This window comes from Fusarium phalaenopsidis (genome assembly GCF_050370095.1).
Source record: "Fusarium phalaenopsidis strain FUZ10S chromosome Unknown contig_32332, whole genome shotgun sequence".
In the NCBI taxonomy this organism is placed as follows: domain Eukaryota; kingdom Fungi; phylum Ascomycota; class Sordariomycetes; order Hypocreales; family Nectriaceae; genus Fusarium; species Fusarium phalaenopsidis.
In genome coordinates, this window is record NW_028145391.1 from 1,426,115 (window position 1) to 1,447,559 (window position 21,445).

General features: G+C 51.8%; 5 protein-coding genes across 5 annotated transcripts; 3 read left to right on the forward strand and 2 right to left on the reverse strand.

The window, feature by feature from the left end:
• Positions 1 to 41: 41 nt before the first annotated feature.
• Positions 42 to 2,745, reverse strand: LRP88_13440 (uncharacterized protein; the record flags this gene model as incomplete). The annotated part of the gene is made up of 7 exons (XM_083249811.1): positions 42 to 87; positions 152 to 483; positions 539 to 872; positions 922 to 993; positions 1,044 to 1,706; positions 1,969 to 2,431; positions 2,559 to 2,745. The coding sequence occupies 7 exons, from the start codon at positions 2,743 to 2,745 to the stop codon at positions 42 to 44; spliced, it is 2,097 nt and encodes a 698-aa protein (XP_083094145.1).
• Positions 2,746 to 3,180: 435 nt separating this feature from the next.
• On the reverse strand, positions 3,181 to 4,116 carry LRP88_13441 (uncharacterized protein; the record flags this gene model as incomplete). Its single annotated transcript, XM_083249812.1, has 2 exons — positions 3,181 to 3,526; positions 3,581 to 4,116. The coding sequence occupies 2 exons, from the start codon at positions 4,114 to 4,116 to the stop codon at positions 3,181 to 3,183; spliced, it is 882 nt and encodes a 293-aa protein (XP_083094146.1).
• An 807-nt stretch (positions 4,117 to 4,923) lies between these two features.
• Positions 4,924 to 8,051, forward strand: LRP88_13442 (tetratricopeptide repeat protein; the record flags this gene model as incomplete). The annotated part of the gene is made up of 2 exons (XM_083249813.1): positions 4,924 to 5,873; positions 5,930 to 8,051. 2 exons carry the CDS (start codon positions 4,924 to 4,926, stop codon positions 8,049 to 8,051), a joined length of 3,072 nt encoding a protein of 1,023 aa, XP_083094147.1.
• Positions 8,052 to 11,371: 3,320 nt separating this feature from the next.
• On the forward strand, positions 11,372 to 12,865 carry LRP88_13443 (uncharacterized protein; the record flags this gene model as incomplete). Its single annotated transcript, XM_083249814.1, has 1 exon — positions 11,372 to 12,865. One exon carries the CDS (start codon positions 11,372 to 11,374, stop codon positions 12,863 to 12,865), a length of 1,494 nt encoding a protein of 497 aa, XP_083094148.1.
• A 6,225-nt stretch (positions 12,866 to 19,090) lies between these two features.
• Positions 19,091 to 19,797, forward strand: LRP88_13444 (uncharacterized protein; the record flags this gene model as incomplete). The annotated part of the gene is made up of 2 exons (XM_083249815.1): positions 19,091 to 19,401; positions 19,458 to 19,797. The coding sequence occupies 2 exons, from the start codon at positions 19,091 to 19,093 to the stop codon at positions 19,795 to 19,797; spliced, it is 651 nt and encodes a 216-aa protein (XP_083094149.1).
• Between the last annotated feature and the right edge of the window lie 1,648 nt (positions 19,798 to 21,445).

The following is a 21,445-nucleotide window of genomic DNA, read 5'->3' on the forward strand; positions in this document are numbered from 1 at the left end:
GGCTCCCTTTGCCATATGACTGAACACCGCAGAGATGCCCTCTACACTCGCCAAGTTCCCCACACACCGTATTCGTTGTCGACAATCCTTCTGTCGTGAAAAATCGAGCAATCGTCCGGCCAGGCCAGCCGCAATGCTGGTTGCCACCGACGTGCCTGTGACCTGCTCTCTTATCGACGGCGGCATCGAGACACCTTCGCCGAGGATGGCAAAGTTCTTGGACTTGGTGGTTTGGGCAGCTGGGTTGATTGACTGTGAGACCTTGGCTCGACCATCTGTGCAGTAGACGCATATCACGTCCTGCATGCGTGCGGGAAAGGTGACCTGTCTGATATTTCCGTAGTTTGATGCCGCGGCGAACACCAGAGTCCCATCACTGGCGGCTCTTTTAATCGCTTTTCTCATCAGGGCATGGTCTCGCTCGAAGCCGGACGCGATACTGATGATGTCCACATTCCAGACATTCTTTGCATGTTCGATTGCCTGTCGACCTGTTAATCAAAGTCCCTCACGTAGTTTCCTAGCCTCTGCTGCTCACCTTCAACATCAGATCCTGCGTGTCATCGTCCGCCTCATCGTACTCAAATACCCGGGCGACATACACTTCAGCATCGGCGCAGACTTTGTATATCAGCTTAACCGAGTTGGTTCCATGCCCCGTATTGTCTTGTTTTATGCCATCCTTGTTTGTCACGAAATCTCGGTATCCTCGTATATGCTTAGCATAAACGTCGCTCCCGTTGATGCCCGTATCAATGACCGCAACACGAACTCGTTCATATGTTTGGTCAATCTCGTTGGGTAGCGAAGAGAGAACCTCGTTGAGCTGGTCCAATTCATCGAACCAAGCCTCGGATGAGGCTTGACTGATGCTGATTCCGGTCAGTCTAGACAGCCAAAGTCCGCGTTAGAATGCCTTACCAGCTTGCCACAGCCCCATTAAAGGCGACGGATTTCGCGTTCACGGCCTGTTGTTCGTGACTGGGAACGTTCCTTTGACGGGTCAGTCTTTGAAGTAATACTATTTGATGAATGGAGCTTACTTTGGTACTTGTGGTTGTTGCAATAGAGGCGCGCTGCGGGGCGGTTGTGTTATTTGTCGTATCTGTGACGTCTGCATCTGTACAGTCGGCTTGAGGTCAATCTTCTCTGGCTGGCCGTAGAGCTTTATTAGAGTGTGTAGATGATCTACCACATCTTCTTGCAAGACCTTGCGAAGCTCCTCAACACTTTGGCGGTGTTGCATGAACTTGGTAGGTCGCAGACAGTCCCCAATAACAGTCTTCAGCAGCGGAAAAGTATCTTCCAACCTGTCGGGGTCATCGAAAAGCTTGAGGGCGGCATATAGGTCCGCATCGGCGTTGAGCTCTCCGTCAGGGGCGTAGCACTCCTCTTCATAGTGGTCTTCGATGACTGTTCCCAGCTCAATCTCTAGCAAGACTATCCCAAGGGCTTTTACCTTGGGGAACTTGTGGGGCCGGAACTCGGCGTCGTTGCTGCTGCTGTCTGGGTCGAAGCGAGCGGAGATGAATGGTTCATTCAGGTAAATGCCGGCATTCTTGGCTCCCTGGCGACGCTCAAACATGAAGTGTATACTCTCGTTTGTCCACTCCTTGCCCATCCAATCAGTGGAGTAGAACTGCCACACTGACTTGGCTAGAAGGTAGGAGAGGAGATACTTCATCTTTTGGGACAGCTTGTGGTTCCTTAGTATGGTGGACAAAGACACGGAGGGTGTGTTGGGGACCCATGATCTTGCTCCTTCGCACCATTCAACAAAATGCAGTTGTTTTCCTGATACCTTGAGGGACAATTGGTATTGCTCCCTTGTGCTGATTCTCTCACAAAAGTCGGCAATGTGCGTTGGGCCGTCGATATGGAGTTTCACGTCCTCGTCACCCGCGACAGCAAATTTGGCCTTCCTAAGTTTTGGTTAACCTCAGGCGTAAATGCGAAAGGCTCCCATACCTGCGGTCCACGGCGATACGGGTTTCACGCCACCGGAAGGCTTCCGCCTGCAGCTCGTGATGTGGATGTGCAAGGAACATCAAGTCAAACGCTGGAGAGTCACCCTCTGCTCCGCTCTCTAGGGCTAGCCGAAGTCTTCCTGCGATCTGGGTCTGCTCACTCCCAGCATTGCAGAAGATGTACGAAGACAGAACCTTGTATAGGGTCCGCATTGAGCCGGTGAAGTCATCTCCTACCCAAACCTCGGCCTTTGTCTTGGGATTTGGCGTTTCATCTGCAACAGCGACAGCGAGAGGTTTGATGAATGCCTCAAGGATCCGCAGTAGGTCCTGCTGCTTCTTTCTCCCTTCAGGGCTCCGACGTGAGGCCAGCCTGCGTATGCCATCAACAGCGTTCTTGCGGTTGTTTTGGCGAAGTAGACTCAGCCCAGGGTACCGATTGGCGAGATCGAGGCCACTCTTTGCTCTGGACGTGCTTGGGCCTGTTGGCGGCTAGGTAGGAAACCAGAAATTAGGTGTACGTAGATCGTGCCAGAACTCGGTCGCTTACCTTGCATATCCTTTCAAGATTACTCAGTAATTTTAACAAACGTGTGCCAAGCGCCGAGTCGGATGGTTTCTGGTCCTTCACCTTCAGGTGCTGGTTGACCAGCCAGAGCGCGGCGGCTAACGCTGGACAGAAGAGTTTGTCCTCGCTGACGCCAACGCCCCGCGCTACGGTGGCCAGACGTTCAGTGACATCTACCGCGAAGTTGACGACCGTGTCGGAAGAGGCCATGTTTGTGATGTGCCATGGAGTGGCATGCGACTGCCGTGGCTGGTTGATTGTTGGATGCTAAGTTGACGAAGAGTCAAATCAGGCTGAGGCTGGGGCTGAGGCTTGTCAAAGGAAATGAGGGGTCATAGGATTGATGGATACCTGTATAGGTAGTCAAGGATTGGCCTCCAGTTATCATACGCACGGAACACAGAGCCTTTCGTCACGGTTGGCGGCATGATCAAATTCTAATGGAGTCGTTTCTACCAACCAAGGAGATAGCTCTTTTTACTTTTGGCTACCGAGACAGGTATTGAAGTGGCTTTTGGCGGGCCGGGCCGTGCCATTAGATGAACTTAACCTAATAATGAGTAAAACCATGAGATTAAGTTATGAAATAATAGCATCCTTCTTTTATAATCTTATCATATTATTTTCATAATTATTTTATATTGTTTAGGCGAAATCCTGATGTTCTGTCGTAACTGACTGGACTGGAATCACAATGTTCCGCAGGCCGGCTTCGTCGTCATCATCGTCTATCATGAACACCTCACTGTCTGCCAAGCCCTCATCCAAAAGAATGCTCTGGATGTGTGCATGAGTTTCGGTTTCCTTCATGTCGAATGTTGCACCTTTGGAGTAGGTCTTCCTCGACCACTTTTTGTCAAAAAGACCTTTTGTGATCTTTGAAAGCCTCACTGCCCAGACAAAGTCGTGAGTGTTCTTTGCAGAAGTTGAAGTAGAAGTTGCTGAAGAGAAACCGCCTTGAACCGAGGCTTCGGCGATACCAGCGACTCCACTAACGCTAGTCAGATGAAGCAACGGGGTGAGGGTATGTATGCGAATATCTTACACTCCCGGGCCTCCGTTGATGCCCCTCTCTCTTCCGTGAGAGATTTTCTGGGTAGAGTTGCCACGGACAATCTTGAGTCCAGTGACGATGAATATTTTCCATGTTGGGCCGAACTTGTTGTCCTCCAAGAATTCGACAATCTGCTCACCCGCTAAGCATCGATTGATGTATGCCCTCGTGGGATCAACGGTGAGAGTCTCGAGCTGTTCAATCTGCCAAGATGTGCCGAGTGATTTCTTGAGGGCCAAGCCAACCGACGCCTTAGCGTTGATGCCCGGTACTGAAGGTATGTCGGCTCCCACAGAAACGTCAAAACCGAATTCTCTATTCGAATCCCATTCAAACTCGATCGGGCCCGCACGATAGACAGGCATATCGAGCGGGAACGGCTCCGGGGTTGTGTTGATCACATGATCGAGGTGCTTGAGGTCCTTAATGAAATGACCCAAGCAGAGGGGCCCTTTGAACGTGCCATTGTCGGCTTCTCGTGGAGGGGGCAAGTGTGTTTGGGAAAGGACGAACCAACACTTGTCCATGGCGCTTTTCCTTCAAAGTTAGACTACAAGTCACAGGCTGAACTTGGTCAAGATCATAGATGAAATAGAACTTGTTTTCATCAGGCAACCACGACCTTTGCGGGGCCAATCCTTAACTCCATAGGTATCCATCCATGCAATCAAGTCCTACGACCCCTCATTTCCTGGCAACTCTCAGCCTTGTGCTGATGTGATCCTTGCACAGAGGCAAAGAAATACACCAGAGGCCAGAACGACAGAGGAGAGCTAATTCTTAAAAATTATGAGTAAATTTATATAAAAATCCTTAAATAATATCCCAACTAAATCAAGACATTAGATCTTTTTTATTTATTATTTTATTATTCTTATTTTACCGTAGTAGCTACCCTTGGGGAAGGATAAGCTAATATCTCTGTGCTGGTCTGGTTTTTTCCTTGACCTCACAGCCTCCTCACCCTCAAACCCTGCCAACTCATTTCAGCGCTGACCTCGAGAGGCTCGATGGCCCTCCGGCGCGCGTACGGGAATGGAACTCGCGAATGATCTCTGCCGACGGACCGAAGAATGCCTATCCCTTTTCCAAGATGCATCAAGGCACCAAGCACTTGCCGACGATGACTGGTTCGAAGACCGGGCTGCCGACTTTGTGTGGTGGTCCCACGGCTTGAAAGCCCAAAAAACTGGCCGAAGCTCTCTTGATTATCGACTAAGAGACCGACCAGATATTCAAAAAGTCATTGCAGGCCTTCTCGATAGTTTGGCACAGGCGCTGAAGGAATGTTTAGAACCCGGTACGTCTTGATCCTCGAGGTGCATCGAAAACGTATGAGCTTAGTCTTGCTAGAAACAGACGAGGGCCAAGGCTCTACCTACGGTGGCCATGAAGACGAGGCTTCCGAGTCCGGCAACAGTTCGAGTGGTTCGTCCTGGTCCGAATTCTCAGACGAAGTCAATCAGTCAAAGGACAAGGACGAAGCAGACACCCCAAATACCGAGGATTCTGACCCTAGGTTCTACATTGAAACCAACTTGAAGCTGCTAGCAAAGATATCCATCGCCATTAGAAGATCGGGGGCGAAGCTGCGCTACTTGAAAGCTGATGCCTACCTGAAAGCTCACTCAAATGATAATGAGTACGTGCAGCTAAGGAGCCATCTCTTCTTCCTGATTCTAGTCGGACCCTACGAACAAAAGCTTTTCGGCGAGCTTAGGCGTCTAGCTACCAATGAGCAACTACCGAAGGCTGTTGAAATCGTGATCCGTTCACGGATTGTTGACCCCTCCCGGGCGACATCGAACCAGCAACAGCTTGTCGAGGCCAACATCACAAGGAGGAACAGGATTGCATATGCGAGACGCTTCATCAGCAGGAATGCTGTCCCGACCAAGAGCAAAGAAGCAACGGCTCCGACGATCGTCCCTTCACCACTCCCAGATGCCGTACTTCGGCCAGCCAAAGAGCCAAGCACTTTCGGCGCCGATACACAGGAGCCATTCCCGATTGCGGACCCCATCCAAGCGTTGCCCATATCCCCAGAGCCCGCAAAATCTCTGACCGCAAAGACTTTGACAGCTACGGAGCTAGGCTCGCAATTCGTCCTGCCTGTGATCGTGCCGTTCGAGCCCAAGAAGGGGGCCATGTCGGTCGCGACAAAAATGACGCAAACCGGCATCAAACAAGACTACCCAGCATGTCCCGGCAAGAAGGGCAGCTTCCAGTGCCCGTACTGTGTGCAAGTTCTGTCTGAGGACTACACAGCAAAGTCCAGATGGCGGTATGTCTTGTGGCTGCTACATATTTGTCTGATGAGGAACCTAACCCTCTATCTAGGGGCCATGTTGCGCAAGACTTGAATCCATATTCATGCATCTATCAAGACTGTCCAGATTCCCATGACCTGTATGCTACCAGGGAGGAATGGATTAAGCACATACGGAGCCAGCACAACGAGGAGCGCTGGGTTTGTGACGATTGCATTTTTGAGAGCGACCAGGACGACGAATTCATCTTCGACAGCCAGGAGCTATGGGAGAGCCACATGAGATCCCGTCACAGCTGCCCGGATGATCGCCTGATGCTCCTCTGCAGCATGAGCAAGAGAAAGCTCGTCGAATTGGCCGAGTGTCCTCTTTGCAAACGGCCCTGTGGACACTCGAGGCCAGATGAAGATGACCACATTGCAGAGCATCTTCATTCATGGGCATTGAGAGCCCTTCCTTGGGATTTGAACCCGGATGATGAAGCCTCCTCTGATTCACCCGAGATGGGATCTGAGAACGACCTGGCAAGAATGTCAGAGATGAGCGAACTTCCCGAAGACGAAACTGACAGCATCACGGCAACAATATCAGATGCAATCGAGCGCGAGGTGGCTCGCTGGAAGGCTCACCCGCCACACGGGGATTTTGTCCTCTCGGCTGGGTTCTACAGTTTGGTCGCGGCTTTTGAAGACATCATTGGGATATGGTCACCTCATGCCCAGCTTGACACACAGAACGAGACTGCGCTGCAGCATCTCATCATCATCAACCAAGCTATGGCTCAGCTGTATCATGACTCGGAATTCACTGCCCAACAGCGGCGAGACATGGAGGATAACTTGCGTATCAGCATCGAGCTTGGCGTAGAATACATGACCGGGGTATTAAGTGCGGAAGAGGAGGAGCCATCTCGGAAGCCTTCCATTGACGCAGATGAACCCGAAAGACCCAAGGCACCACCACCTCCTCCAGTAGTTGGAATCCCCAACGTTACAGATGAAAAAATACCTCCATCGGATGACGAAAAAGAGGCTATACTGGAAAACGCTCGAGAACATGTTCTCTACTCCGACAATGTATCAATGCAGATAAGTTGGGCCCGTGACGTTTTGGCTTGGGCCATGACTGCTGAAAAGGTCAGGAGGAGGGAGCTAGATACCCAGACAGTCCCAGACACGGAACAACAACTCAGGACTGACGCTTTGAATATCTTCAAGTACTTGGCCCAACAAGGCCATCCAGAGGCACTCTATCACGAAGGCAAATGGCTTGAGCTGGGACAATTTGGTTGCGCAGTGGACATTGACCAGGCAGTCGACAGATACCGCCGAGCGGCGGACGGTGGCTCCGCGCGCTCTCATTATCGCTTGGGCAAGCTACATCAGCGAGAGTGGGATGACTGGGACACATCTCTCAAGCACTACGAGAAAGGCGAGGGGCTGGGAGATGCTGCGGCAAGCCTCCACCTGGCTTTTAGATATCTGCACTCGAGCCATTTCGAGGAGCCAGATGTAGAAAGAGGGTTGGCCCTGTTGAAACAATCAGCGGACAATGCCGATGAGGATGCTCCTCAAGGCGCCTACGTCTACGGATTGGCCCTATTAGGAGACCTGCCGGGTTTAGCCATAGATGAGTCTTTTTTACCCAAAGACACGAGCATGGCTTTCATATACATCGAAAAGAGCGCGCTTTTCGGGTACTCCAAGGCGCAGTGGCGCGTGGGAGTTGCATACGAGATGGGGACCTTGGGCTGTCCTGTGGATGCAGCCAAGTCCATACACTACCTTCATCTCGCAGCAAGGCAGGGCTGGGGAAAAGCAGCCTACGATCTGAGTCGCTGGTTCCTGCCAGGCACAGGCAAAGAGGACCAGGTTGTGCCAGACCCAGCACTGTCATTCAAATTCGCTCAATGGGGAGCATCTGAGGACGACGGTGGATCGAAATACATGATGGGATACCATTATGAAACTGGCACATATGTGCTAGAGGATATTGACGAGGCGAGGAAGTGGTATGAGCGCGCCTCGCATCATGGTTGGGGTGATATAAGACAGTGGTCATGCGAGCAACTCGCAGCCTTGGAGGAGCGCGACGAATTCTTCTTCGGGGTGGCTCTCAACGGAGAGTCCCATCTAAGACCTCGCCCAGAGCGAGATGAGATCGTCGTCGCCATGGACGTGGGTGAGATGTAAGTGCCTTTGAGACTAACAGACTGGCGCAGCCGTACTGAATTGATGTTTTAGGTTCTCGTCTGTGTCCTGGGCAGAGCCCTTACAGCCCATCGACATTAAACATCTCCAGGATTGGATTGACGGTAGCCCGAGATTTAAACCACACTTTCGAATTCCCACGCAATATGACCCGGAAACTGGAGCATGGGGGATTCCCGTCTTACAAGCTGCTCGACTGCGCGAGTCCACAAATACTCCCCAACGGCCCTGTTTCTCCCTCTGGAAGGACTTGTGCAGCAGTGTCGATCAAGTTTGGAAACCGGCTTGTGAACTTCTCACGAGCTATCTAACAGCCCTATGGCATCATGCTTGCCAGGATCTTGACCTCGAAAGAATGCCCTGGGAGGTTGATATCATTGTTTCTCTTTCAGTGCCCCTTGAGTTTCCTTGGGATAGCCGGATCAGAAAACTGGTGTGGGATATCGTAGGCGGGTCGTTCGCTGTCTCGCACCGAGTGATCAGAGTCGATCTCGTGAAACCGATGGACGTGGCCATTTTGAATACGCTCAAGGCGCAACATCGAATGGAACAACCACCCATAAGAATGATTGAGGTATTGAAACATTCTGAACTCAAACCAGGAACATGCTGATGACCAGCTCCAGACGGGAGATGTCGTCATTGTATGCGATTGTGGCAGCACTGGTGCGGTATGTACTGTTCCTATTCCTTGAGGCAGGAAGTCACCCTTGATGAAATGACAATATGCTAATAATTCTGCCCCTTTAGCGTGCTCTCAGCTACGAGATCGTCCATGGGTCCCCTCCTCTAGTCCACCAACTCACAAGTTGGGATAGTAAGTTTATCCACAAACTGTGTACCCCTATGAAGCAGCCACCTGAGACTGACGAACTTCCAATCCAGGTGAAGATTTTGGCACAAACTCGGTTGATATGGAATTCATTGACTATCTGTTCAATCGTTCAGGTATGAGTTGGAGGACATCATCCAAATCTGCGCGAGATGAGCTGGATCGGTTTATTGTCGAGGAGTGGGAGCATGGCATAAAGAGAGCCTTCAGGGGCGATGAGAGAAACGACATCAACATGCAAGTGCCGAGAAGGGCCACCTCCGTCATTGGGCGGCTTCGACGAACATCGAGCACGCTGTCGATTAAACCGTTTGTTTCCCGCACCCCTGGCCCGGACCAGGACCCGAGAGCTAATAACCATGACAGAGAAACACTTCTCAAATTCTTTGAAAAGACTTTGGAGACCATCGAACTCGTCATTAACGCACAATTCGCGGCCCTAGATGCCCTGGGGAGAAAGCCAAATGTTTGTGATGAGAACGATATATTCACTTGGGCACCCATGCTGACTAGTGTATAGTCCGTCGTGCTGATCGGAGGACTGGCCCTATCCCCCTGTGTTATTCGGCATCTTGACGAAAAGTTCGACATCACGTTTCATCTACCTGACGCTGACGGGCGAGTAATGAGCTCAAGAACCAGGAATGAATGCTAACTGGCACCAGGCGTTCTTCCTTTTCACAAGGAGTCGTGCAGCTTGAACATCAAAACTCGGTTGCAAACCGGTCACCATTCCTGGCTGAAGTAGAATAGCGAGGAGTCCTCGGCGACTATTTCATGCAATGAAATGAGACATGCATTACTTCTGGGCTGTTAATGGTAAAGTACGTCTTGTTAAAGTGATGTATTGGCAAACGTGTTGGGCCTGATCTGGCATTTATTCACATCGCTAACTTCGACTCAGTCTTGATCATATTGATGAATAGTTCCATCTTATAAAATGAAACCAAAACGTAGCACCAGTCTTCAAGCATGATCTCCGATCCTCCTTCACGTTCGAGATTCAGTCAATATTAACTTAACCTACCTTGTCACCCCCTCTGCACCGTTGACCCAGGCGCCCTCAAAGCAAAGACATGCAGTTTATTTTTCTTCCTATACATAGATTAATGTTCGCGAGATGCTATGGTAGAGGACCTGGCGTTGACAACCTCAGGGGCACTTTGGTCTCTTCCCACGGTGTTGAATCTCACAGAACAGAGAATGACATATGGGAGCTCTTCCGGGATATTACGAAGTCGAGTCACTTGCTCACTGGAATAGATAGCACAGTCGATATGGTAGTGGATGTTTCAGTTGTTTCCTACCCAAACTTGACTTAGCCTTAATCACATCGATGAACAGGTCTCTCCCTCGACATGGAACCAATGCGTGGCACCACTCTTCAAGCATGATCTCCTTCAAATTCGAGATTTGGTCTATGTACAAAGTCTTGTGCGTCTCTATGCTGACACCTTTAAGACACGCTGTACCAAAACGAAGGGGGGGCTATCTGGACTTACCTGGGAAGTTACTCCTCCATCTACTTCTCCTCCGCAAAGGCGCTCCCCAAACCAAGGCCATTGGTTGCGTTGTACACCTCCTCGGAACGAAAAGCTGGCACCGGGCAGAATAGGCGAAGGCAGCACATCGAGCAGCCCGTTCTGTCCAACAAGGGCGGGCGCAACGTTTTGGCACGCTTGCGGAAGATTGTGTGAAGACGATTGATGGTTCGAGGGCCGCCGAGTGCGTCTCAGGTTATGCGTGTCGTCCACCCAAAGGGAAATGTCGGCATCAACCACTGCCTTGGGCCAGCCTGTCTTCGAGGAGTCGGATGAGTTAACCGAAAATCAGGAGTTGCGGCGGGTTGAGAAGGCTCTGGACTGAGGCCCTCTCTCAAAGACTGAGTGGATCTACTCAAAGCATCAGCAAGCAGTATGAGACGTCGTGTTACTTGCGAGCAAAAGCAAGTAGATCAGAGATTATAATCAAAGAGTAATGCTACATATTAGTTCTATTTTGCGAGAGGGAATTACTTATTAATACGATCAAGACCGTTTAGATTGAGGATGCTTGACATAGGGAAACACCAGCAAAATATGAAGCGTTCCAGTACTTGGCTCTGTCATCTCCCTGTATCGCCAATGGAAGCGTTTCTGAAGCACAACTAACTTCTATTTGTCATTTAGATTTCTACATTTATGCCGGCGAAGCCTCAGGACCGTTAAAGTCACATGTTGTCTCGGCCATGAGTCGAGAGTTATTGAGAAAGGTAGAAAAATGCAAGGTTGAAACCTACGTGGAAATACAGTTCAGGGTCAACCATTGTTGCACTGACGTACATGCGTTGGGAAAGTATCCGGGCCGGGGTGAGTCAAGCTCTGAGTTTTAACGGTATTTATAAAGTGACTGCTCTCCTGTTGTTGTTTACATCAACGCTCCTGGAAACTGCCTCTAACAACTTCGGAATATTTTCTCCCTCATAATCACGATGGAGCACCAGGAATATCTCCCATTTGAGCTGAGGGACATGATTTGGGAATCTTCAGCTACTATCGGCGATGCCAATGGACTCATGCGGTGCTGTCACCAGACACGAGACGAGTTCTCCCGCCACTGCAACCTACCCAACGACATCACCAAACTCGCCAAGCTCAGAATATGGGTAGACTCAACTTATATCCATGAGTCCTGGCTCAAGTTTGAGTACTTCTGGGAAGTAAAGGGCCATACTTATCGCGCTATTGAAACAGTCCGCGACCTGGACGACCCAATTGCTCAGAGACTACTCGAGATGACCCACGCTGAGGAAATCGTGGTACACTTTCAGGCCCCTAGACGAGGCCACTTTGTCGGCGCACTGCTCATGATGCTTGCGAAGGCAGATGATGTCTATCATCTCATCAGCAACATGTCCAAGGACACTGCTACCACGGACCCGAGCAACATCACCATCCGTTTCTCGACCGAGCCAGTACAGCCGGGCCAGTCGGAGAAGGAGGCCAAGAACTTCTGGGAGTGCCGCTCCGCAAAGGTTCTTCAGGAAAGCATCAGAAATCACATTTGCCATGACAACTACTCGATGCCATGCTTTTACGAGTACTTCCTAATCAACCACCCGGTCACATTTGGACATCCACCCAAGATCGAGTTTTGTTCTTGGCCACGTACTTGCGCCCATATTCAGTCAACAAAGAAGTGCTGCCCTAAAGACGTTAAATTAATGGTCCGGGAAATAGGCCAGAAGGAGACCCTGAAGTACTTGGCCAAGTTTCGAGATTTCCGCGATGAGCTTGCCGTCTACTCGGCCAAGATGATTACTGAACAGCAGAATCAAGACAATCCAAATGACCAGACCCGCAGATATGGGGAGGCAAATGATTACGGTGCAGCGAACTTAAAGTACCGATTCCAGTTCTTGCTCGACAACCTGGCAGGGCCGGTGGGTGGCTGTCTGGACATGCTGCGCTTACATCGGTTCAAGACCATGGGCGCATCTGAGGCCAACTTCTTCGCCCGAGAAGAACAGACGGCACTGAAGAAATTCGCGTCACTTTCTGGAGCAGCATCCGAGATTAATAATCGTCTCAAGATACTGTTTAGCCCCCTTGCCTCCAAGGATATTCGAAAGCTCCGGACGAGCTGCCCTCATCTGTCGGCCGTGCCATGGGCCACCGACCCCTCGGCCGAAGCATCTCCTCGACAGTATTTGCCCCGTTCTGAGTGGCTTAAGAATTATCCAAATGGGATACAGTATAGTTGGAGCGGCAGGAACCTGGCTGAATGGCGTTTTCAGTGGGCAACTTCCGAGTGCGAGGCGAGGGATCCGGATATCGTCTGGCTTAACAAATGGTGGGACTGCTTGTCATGTTGCGAGGACTCTGCATGTACCATGGACACACTCTCCCTCCGTTTCGAAAGCAAGGTCTCGAGCAACTGGGAGGAATTCTTCCACGAATCTCCTCACAACGGCATGGATCCATGACATTGCTGCTGCAGTTGGGATTGCCAGTACCTCTACAGGCCAGTCATGGTTAGGCGACAGTGTATACGAAAGGTTGAGAAGCCAAACCGGAGGCTTGAGATCGGGGGGCTGCGCTACCACTGCATGGCCGAGGAATGTCGAGAGTGGACCAGAACGGCAAATGAGAATGCCACTTTTTGGCGGTCTTGTTGTTGCGACCCTCGTCCTAGGCCTCCTAGTCCTTGTCCCACTTGTTGCGGTATGGAACCTTATTGATAAGCTTTAGTTGTTTTATTAAATCTGTGTTATTTCCTTCCGGTTGGTTGCTCTGATGCTCATTCAGCATTCTGATCAAGCCCGTGTCCTTCTTTCTGAAATTTGTTCCCGTTACACGCTTTGATGGGGAAAATTGAGTTGTTCTTCCTACTACTGTAGAACCTGATTGGGGCGTTAGGGATACAGATGTCTCGCTCTATTCCAGCTTATGGTGTTGTCCGGCATGCTAATTCGTGCTATTAGCGATTTATAATAGATACCTGATTAGACAAAACTCATTTACCAGTTCATGAATTTATCGAGAAAAACATGGGAATCTTAAGAACAATGCAAGATTGATATGTCACTTCTGAAGTCCCCGTATCCACGGTGCGAAGGGAGTGACAAAGCTGGGTACTATTGCAGGCAACGCTGCGAGCACCTGCTGATCTGTAATCACTTGGGAATTATACACTTCGTCATGAGCCATGTGTATTGAGTAGGTACCTAAAACTGGTTTGTATCCTAACCACCATGCTTTGATCATAGAACGCACGCAATGATTACCTTGATGCCATGCCCTTCCGTCCACGGACCGGAACAGTGGGCCAATCCCGGAGGCCACGGAGCCATGTCGTCCACCTTCCACCGACCGTGTCTCGGAATCAAACGCTGATCCTGTCCATCAAGATCTCTGACCTAAAATCCTTCCGGGGCTCGTCTAATAAGCACGGCCTATTCCCCAGCCGAGGTCATTAGCACGTGGTGATTGGTGGACAGTGCTTCAATCGGTGAGAGCAGATGAGCCGACTCTGAGCCAATAGCTTCACTGGGCCTGGATATCACTTTTATTAGAGTTTAGAGACTTTGATTTGACAGGACGGGGGTGATGTCAGGCCTGTCAGCTGCAGTATCACCCCGTAGTCGCAAGCGTCGTCTCCTCCCCCGTCAGGCACCTATCCCATGACTCGGCGACTCATCAGGAATTATCGTCAGGCACCAAGAAAAATAAGGACACGAATCCTCACCAAGTCGCGTGTAAGTGGTCTAAAAACCATGGGTCACATTTGGAGAAGCACCATCATCGATCAGACCTGGTCCCTGACGAGTCCACACCCACCACCCGTCTCCATGAAACACGTCGAGACCTGCACGCCCACCGACATAATCCCCGGGACATGTGAGTCTCTGAGGATGCAAAGACTTTCACCTCGCCTTGATTGGTTCTCTGACTGCATGTTGCTTTTTGATGTAACAGGGCATTGGATGGAAAAAGTGAGGCGGACGGCCTCAAGCTAAGGAACAAGCCCACCCCGGGGCGTCCTGGGGATGTCGAATCACCACTCCCAATGCCTCTTCACTTCATCTCTGCCTCGGCCCTTCTCTGTGGCACTGCAAATCAAAAGACTCCGATGGAGTGGTTCGGTATCATCCGTGATGTGCAACTAGGGTGTGCCGTTACACACCATGGTGGTAGGTATCTCTACGAGTTGCAGATGTCGTCTCGGCCCAATTTGTTGGGCTCGCAAGACTCGACAAAGCAATGCTGAAAAGCCTTGATTTCTGATGTCCATGCACAGAGGCTCAGTTGATCAACATGACAGCAGTCTAGTTACACTGCCTTCCGAGGTAGTTCATCTCGAGTGACCCGTTGCACATCGCGCCCAGGCCAGCTGCTGTCCCTCCCCCAGACCACCGACGGGGGTTAGGGTTAGCCGGTGAGACGGTTCCTTTCCCACGTGTCGCCTGCGGCCGTTACCCCGGCTTTGTGGGTGGTCGATCTGCGGAGCCTCAGTCGGGTGCGCACGAGGCCACCAATGACGCGACCTGTCATGTACATGTTTGACGTCACGCCTGTTGAAGACGGAAATATTCGTTTGATTTTCAACCGTCCAGGTGCTGTCTGATGCATTTCTCGACGTTCGAATCCGCCGAGTAGGAGGCTCAAGGTGAGGTTGACAAGTGTGAGCCTCATCCCTGACCGCCCTGGTGTTGCTGATGGGGCTGGAAACATGCTGCGTAGTAAATATCAGCCGATAACCAGATGGACTTGCAATTCTCCATTATCCACGAAATACTTGATATAAAGTATTCTTGTGAATGTCGCGTTAGGGCTGACAGCCACTTGCACTGGGCGTTGGGTTAGTACAGCTCCATATATGCACACAGGCGCAAAACCACATGGAGGCGCACTCCCCAGTACAACCGTGCGTGCTGTTGATTCACAGCCTTGCATTGTACATAGCCTCCGGTTCCTGGTTGTACCCTTAGACTCCCGATGTTCCGTTCTGTGCAACAGGGATGGCTATGTCAGTCGAGCTTCTCCCTGGAGCTTGGTGTAATGCCCTTGTACAAGGGGGGTGCTGAGGATTGAGTCCCACAGGTCTAGCGCGGACGCCTTGTCAGCATGTTATTCTCCGAATCTGAGGCCCAGCGGCTTCTAGCGCAATGGAGGGTGTCGGCCTTATCGACGAGAAGGGGAAACCTGGTCGGACGACTCACTGCCACTGGTTTGCTCCTTCGCCTCGTTCTCGAAAAGTTAATCCTCCATGTGATAGGGGGAAACCACTGCCGTTGGCCGCTATGCGCGCTGCCCCCATGTCTCGGGATGCGCCATGCTTTGTGACACCAAGTAGGTGCCATGTTCGGGGGAACGGAATGAAGTCAAGCGCTGGCTGACAAGAGACCACGTCAAGATGTGGACCAAACTGTATAAACGTCGATATCCAGTCGTTGTAATGAAGCGGATAATGGAAGGCGGACGATGCATGGCGCAAGGTGCAAGGGATGTACCGCACTTTGTGTGAAATGAAATGTGCAGTGCAGCCCAGGTTTCCGCGGCAATACTGCGCCCCCATCGAGACTGCATAGAAGTATCTCAATCATAGGAGCCGCAAACTCGAGCGCCATGAGGCTGGCGATCGTGACAAGAGGAGACAGCTCATTCTCGTATCTAGAGGCACTTGTGGAGGCGCTAACCCACGTCTCCCCTGGCTTGTCCTGCCTCCGCCGCGGCTGTGATGTGAGCTCGAAGGTTGTACCAATTGGAGCTTCTCCCAACCAACCATTCCGCCCAAGCCGCCCCAAGGCTAAGCATGTGTCGTGGCTTCTGGCGCGAGGAGAGTGACATGCTGTCTGGCGTCAAGCAAGTGCCGATCCCTAGGTGTGCCACGGTCAAACAAATGCCAGCATAGCCTCTCTCGTCGACAGCCTCTTGTGGCTATGAGAATTCTCTGCTGTGCTGCTGTGTGTGCTCCTGGAGCCAGGCATATACACTGCAAAAACTAAGCCACCCCAGCCTAACCCGATGTGCGTCCGGATATTGCTGTGAAGCAGCGGTATCCTGGGACCTGTTGCGAATGTGTTCACAGCGGATATGTGAGATGTGTGTACAGTCTCGGGCAGGATCATAGAGGCCCGACTCCATGAGCTAGCGCAACACGGCCTCAGGCCTCCATTCAGTTGAGCCGCATTCCCCATACGGGTATTAGAAGGATCGGCCGGAGCTGCTGGGGAAGGGGGATGGTAGATCCTAGGATCAAGACCGCTTCTTTCGATGTAGAGTGCACGACCCACTGCAGAAGCATTATGACATCCTCAAGCTCTTCCTCCTGGTGCCATGTCTCGACGGCCTCGGGACAAGAAAGTCTCGACATTTGCTCTCTCCTGAGTCACGAAAGCCCTGCCCAAGACATCTCATCGGCAGGCGGTCACGACATTGACTCTCACCCTGACTCCGAAGGCAGCAAAGGCAGCAGCATGTCATGGATTCCAGGCAGCGATGACAACAACCCTGACCCAGTACCTCGAACATTGGAATGGCTCTGTGCCGCCGATCGCCCCTGGGAGGGACTCAACCTCTCCGTCGACCGGGACCTCTCCTTCTTGGTGGAGGCGGCAACAGGCGAGGAAAACGGCGCAGCTGTCGGGATGGGGGGACCTCAGGACTCCCCTGGCCGGGACGAAAGAGTTTCCACTTCCGGGACAGGGCTCTCACTCTCAGCTTCCAGCAGCGTGTAACGGCCCGCGTGAAGAAGGGTGGGGTAAAAGCTTCCCACCCAATAACAGGAAGTGAGTGTTTTGACCTGAGACTGTTTCCGCTGCTGACAAGCATGAAGAAGCATAAAGGCATCTCGTGTGATGCAGGCTTTGTCGAGAGGTCCTTCCACAAGGCCATTCTGCGGGAGCCGACACAGACAGCCGAGAGTCGATTCTGCTTGAGATTCGATTCGACTGCACCGATGGCAGCTTCGCAAGGGATTAGCCACGGCGCATAATATCACGCCATTCGATGTGCTTCCAATGCACATCAAGCGCGCTATTTAAAGAGTTACCCATCCGTTCTGAAGTGTGATGGGGGAAGATTGGCCCGAGGTTCAGTTAGCGTGTGATGAGGCTTGCAGGAGGTTGGGGAAGCAAACAAAATCTCAACGCTGGCGCGAGATTGGAGTGTCGAATGAACCAACACCAGAGGCCTCAGATCAAGAGACCCAAGGCATGGGCATGGATGGGGAAAGCCAAGTCGGATAACGCGGCTGTTGAAGGAAATCGATAAGTAGCGGAGGTAGCGTAACGTATGTCTCAATCAAGTCCAAAATTCTCCATGAATTGATTGACACTCTTCCACTTCAGCCGCAGTGGAAGGAATGTTAGGTAGCATCGGTTTTCAGCTGTCATGTACATCGATGCGACGTGATGTTGCATGAACCCTCCATTGAAAGCACGCTCTCAATCTACCCGCGCCATGCCAGCTGCCGCTGTCGTCTTTTGGTGTAACTCTGTCTTGTTGCGCGAAATACAATGACAGGGGTTTTTGGTGATGAATTTGCTGTGCGCGTATGTGATTCAGTTTTGTGGTGGGTTAGGATTAAATCCTTGCACCAACACATGCAGCCACATGGACACTATGTCTTGGTCTGCAGAAAAGAGATTGGACTTGATGAACCGTTGTTGCCCCTTCATGGATCGAGTGTCGTTTGTTTGTCCAAGTTCAATCCATCTTCCCGTCTTTCAACCCCTCGAGTATCGAATCCAACAATTAATTGCAAACAACAAAGTGATCGACCAAAAAGATCCCGTGACGCCTGCCATTGGCCCGTCATCAGCCATGACAGATTTTCAACAATACGTCAGTCGACATGACTGAGAGCGCATCCCAGAAAATTGCCGGTCATGTGTCGTCGTTGTTGTCATCGTCGTTGTCGCCGCCCTTGTCGTATCTTCCGAAACGCAACTCTCTCAAGCCTCATGTCGAATCGTCCGTCTCCAGTCCGCGATCCTCGGTAAATAGAACTTTCTATTTCCACTGGAATATATGCCGTACTTCTCCACCCCGCCAGTCTCGAGATGCAGCAAAAGCTATTGTACTTGATGTAGCAGTTGCCTCGGCGACCCACGTCCCACGGGCGAACTGGATGCCTTCTTTTGCCCACTAGAGAAAGGGGTAACTCGTCGATTCAGAGACAAGCGGCCACGCAACACTGCCACCTGTGACCTGAGCAGGGCACCGCAGAAAAAAAGCAGGGCAATACAGGTAGCTACTGTATCGACCAAGCTTCCCCTGACGCATGCCGAACGACTAGCCACAGATGAAGCGACGACGACTACCTTTCAAGCCCCTGGAAAGGGCAGTACAGCTCAACAGGGCCAGCACCGTCTGGCCTTGGTTGGCTCTGGATGCTCAGGCAGCATCTTGTTGAGGCGTGCGTTGTCCTTCCATCATGCTCCCGGAGCAAGCTAACCCTAAGCTTCAACCACTAGGAGCACAACTGTGAGCACTGCCTCTAGAGGTACCGAAATGTGCTTCAACCACAAAATCTGCCATGGATCGGCCTTGGGCTGTGCTGCTGGCCTGCGATGTTTCGAAAGTCGTGATAAAATGGCCCGTCTGCCGCTCGCCAAGGACCTCGAGTCCCTTCTCTCCAAGACTGTCCTGGCATCGAACGCATCTTCCTTTCTTCATCCCCGCCGAATCCAGCCTCTTGTTCCATCATGACCCATCGATCAGACACCCACCGTGGCACTTCCCGTCGAGAACGCCGCAATCGGGGTAGGGAGCAGACGCACCAGTATCACCGAGGACAACACCAGTCGTCCGAGTCTCAAGTGCAGCAGCAGCAACTACCACAGCAGCAAATGCAGCAGCAGCAATACACACCCAGCTATGCGTCGAGCTCTGGGTACACAGCTACTGACGGCTATGCCGGTTATGCCGCTTCCCAAGGGGGGCAATATGGGACGGCAGACTATGACGCTCAAGGCCAACCCCAAGCTCCATCCACGCCTCAAGCCCATCAGGGAAGGTATGTTGCTGTTGTGTATTCGTGACAGGATCGGCGTTTGTTGACCAGCTTCATAGTGCCCAAGACAGCCGGTACTCCCCGGATCGTAACAACACCCGCGTGAGATTCCATGGTTACCGGGACGACCCCGAGGATCCCGCCCTCCGGACCGAGTCGTTTGTCCAAGAAGGCCACAGACATCGAGTGGCATCGTCCGGATCTTCGCAGTCCGGTCGGGACATCCAGAGGGAGAGGGAGGATAGTGCTAGGGACGCGATTGCCGGCTTCTACGCCACATACGGCGACGCAAACACCCAGTCCAGCCATGGGCCTGCCCAGTACTATCCGAATCCAGACTATCCCGACTGTGGCGATGGTCCCAACCATGGTGGTAGCTCTTATGGAGGAGGCCACTAGACCGAAGGCTAGTGTGGTTGGTGACTGTGTCGTTTGCGATGATTGGCGTTCGGGGTTGTACATTAAGATTAGAAAGGTTTCGGTGTCTTGGCTGTGTCGTGGTTGGATGGATTGTTTTCGAGTTTATGCTATGCTCGTTCTCAATATTTCTTTCGTCTCCTATAGGTTAGTTCGTCTTGGATAGCACTCGCTAGGTTCTGGCACAACTGCCAGTTGACAGATTGTATTATTAGGATGGATTCCAAGTTGGTTTGTTGGGATTAGTAAAGGACCGTTTTCATAGACTGAATAGACGAGCTGAACGAGCCTGTCGAACTCGGGCTTGGTGATGGTGTGGAGTTATCATCTCGAACCAGCCACAAACTCCAAGTGATCTGCTTGTTGGCTGCATAGTCAACGCAAGAGTGCGGCACCAGCAAGCAAGCCATGAATAGATGCAGAATTGGCAACAACATGCGGCCGCGTTCTGCAGCTGAGACCTATCCAGTGGCCATCGAATAACAGTGCCATCGAGCTTTCAGCTGCTGTAACCCTTCCAGCCATCCATTTCCGATTGGGGAAGTCTTGGGTTCCAAGGGTGCAAGCCATCACGCTGTCGGCTGTGACTCAAATGCCAATCGGGACAAAGGGGATAGCTGCATCTGCCCACCATGTCTTGCGAGATTAAGTGCAGACGGCCGCCATGTCGTCCCCATCTAGATCGTCCCGTGTAGCGGGTTCCCACAGATACAATACATTGATCGGTGCGCAAGAGATCGGATGCGGGGGCCAGCTAAGACTTGCAACCATCAGTGGGCGAAGTCACCAGTAAAGCATCCCCATCACAGCCCTCCCCAGGACATTTCAAGGGAAGAAGCTGCCGCTGTTATCACTGATAGCTAGTAGCCTTCAGCTATAGCCCACAGCGCCCTGATCTGCTACAAGCCGAGTTCTAGGGGGACGAGTGGCGACCGACGCCACCTGAACGGGAGACGCCAAAAACAAGGGTCGTCTCCATTTCGAATGGACGAGCCAGTCCTATCCACGCACACGTCGCACTGGCTTGCGGGCGGGTATGTAGGCTCTCTGGTGGATGGGCGGATGGCTGGGAGGGTGTTCAACCCAAGGGAGGAGGGAGTTAAGAGTGGCCGCGCTCCCGCTGCATATTTTCTGATCTTGCTCTTTTGCCCCTTTCTGCTTTTCTTGCGAGTTCTAGTCGTCTGCGATGCGTTGGCTCCCACTAGCACTTTGGTTCTACCATCGTGGAGTGGCGCTTTGGCGACACTTTGGTCCTCCCAGCCTCAACACACGACACGTCCTGTGCCTTCTCCTTCGATCCGTTTCGTTTTCGACCAATTCCACCATGACGTGCAGCAAGGCGTTTCAGCAAAGGAGCCAATGCCGTGTCGGTGAGCGAGGGACTGGGCACTAGGAGCCCGTCGGTGAAATCCCCCAATGAATGCCTTTTCATCTTTTCCAAGGGCTTTGGTCCGCCTCATTGTCACGACGCCGGGGGTTCCCGGCGTGTCATTGGCTGTCTTCATCAGAGGCAGCATGGCTCGAGACCGCACTCCCCCGTTGATGACTGAACCACATCGTCCATACAGCGAAGGGCGAAAGCTTCTTCTCCATCTTGTCGTTATAAAGTTGTCGTGTTCCATCATCCTTC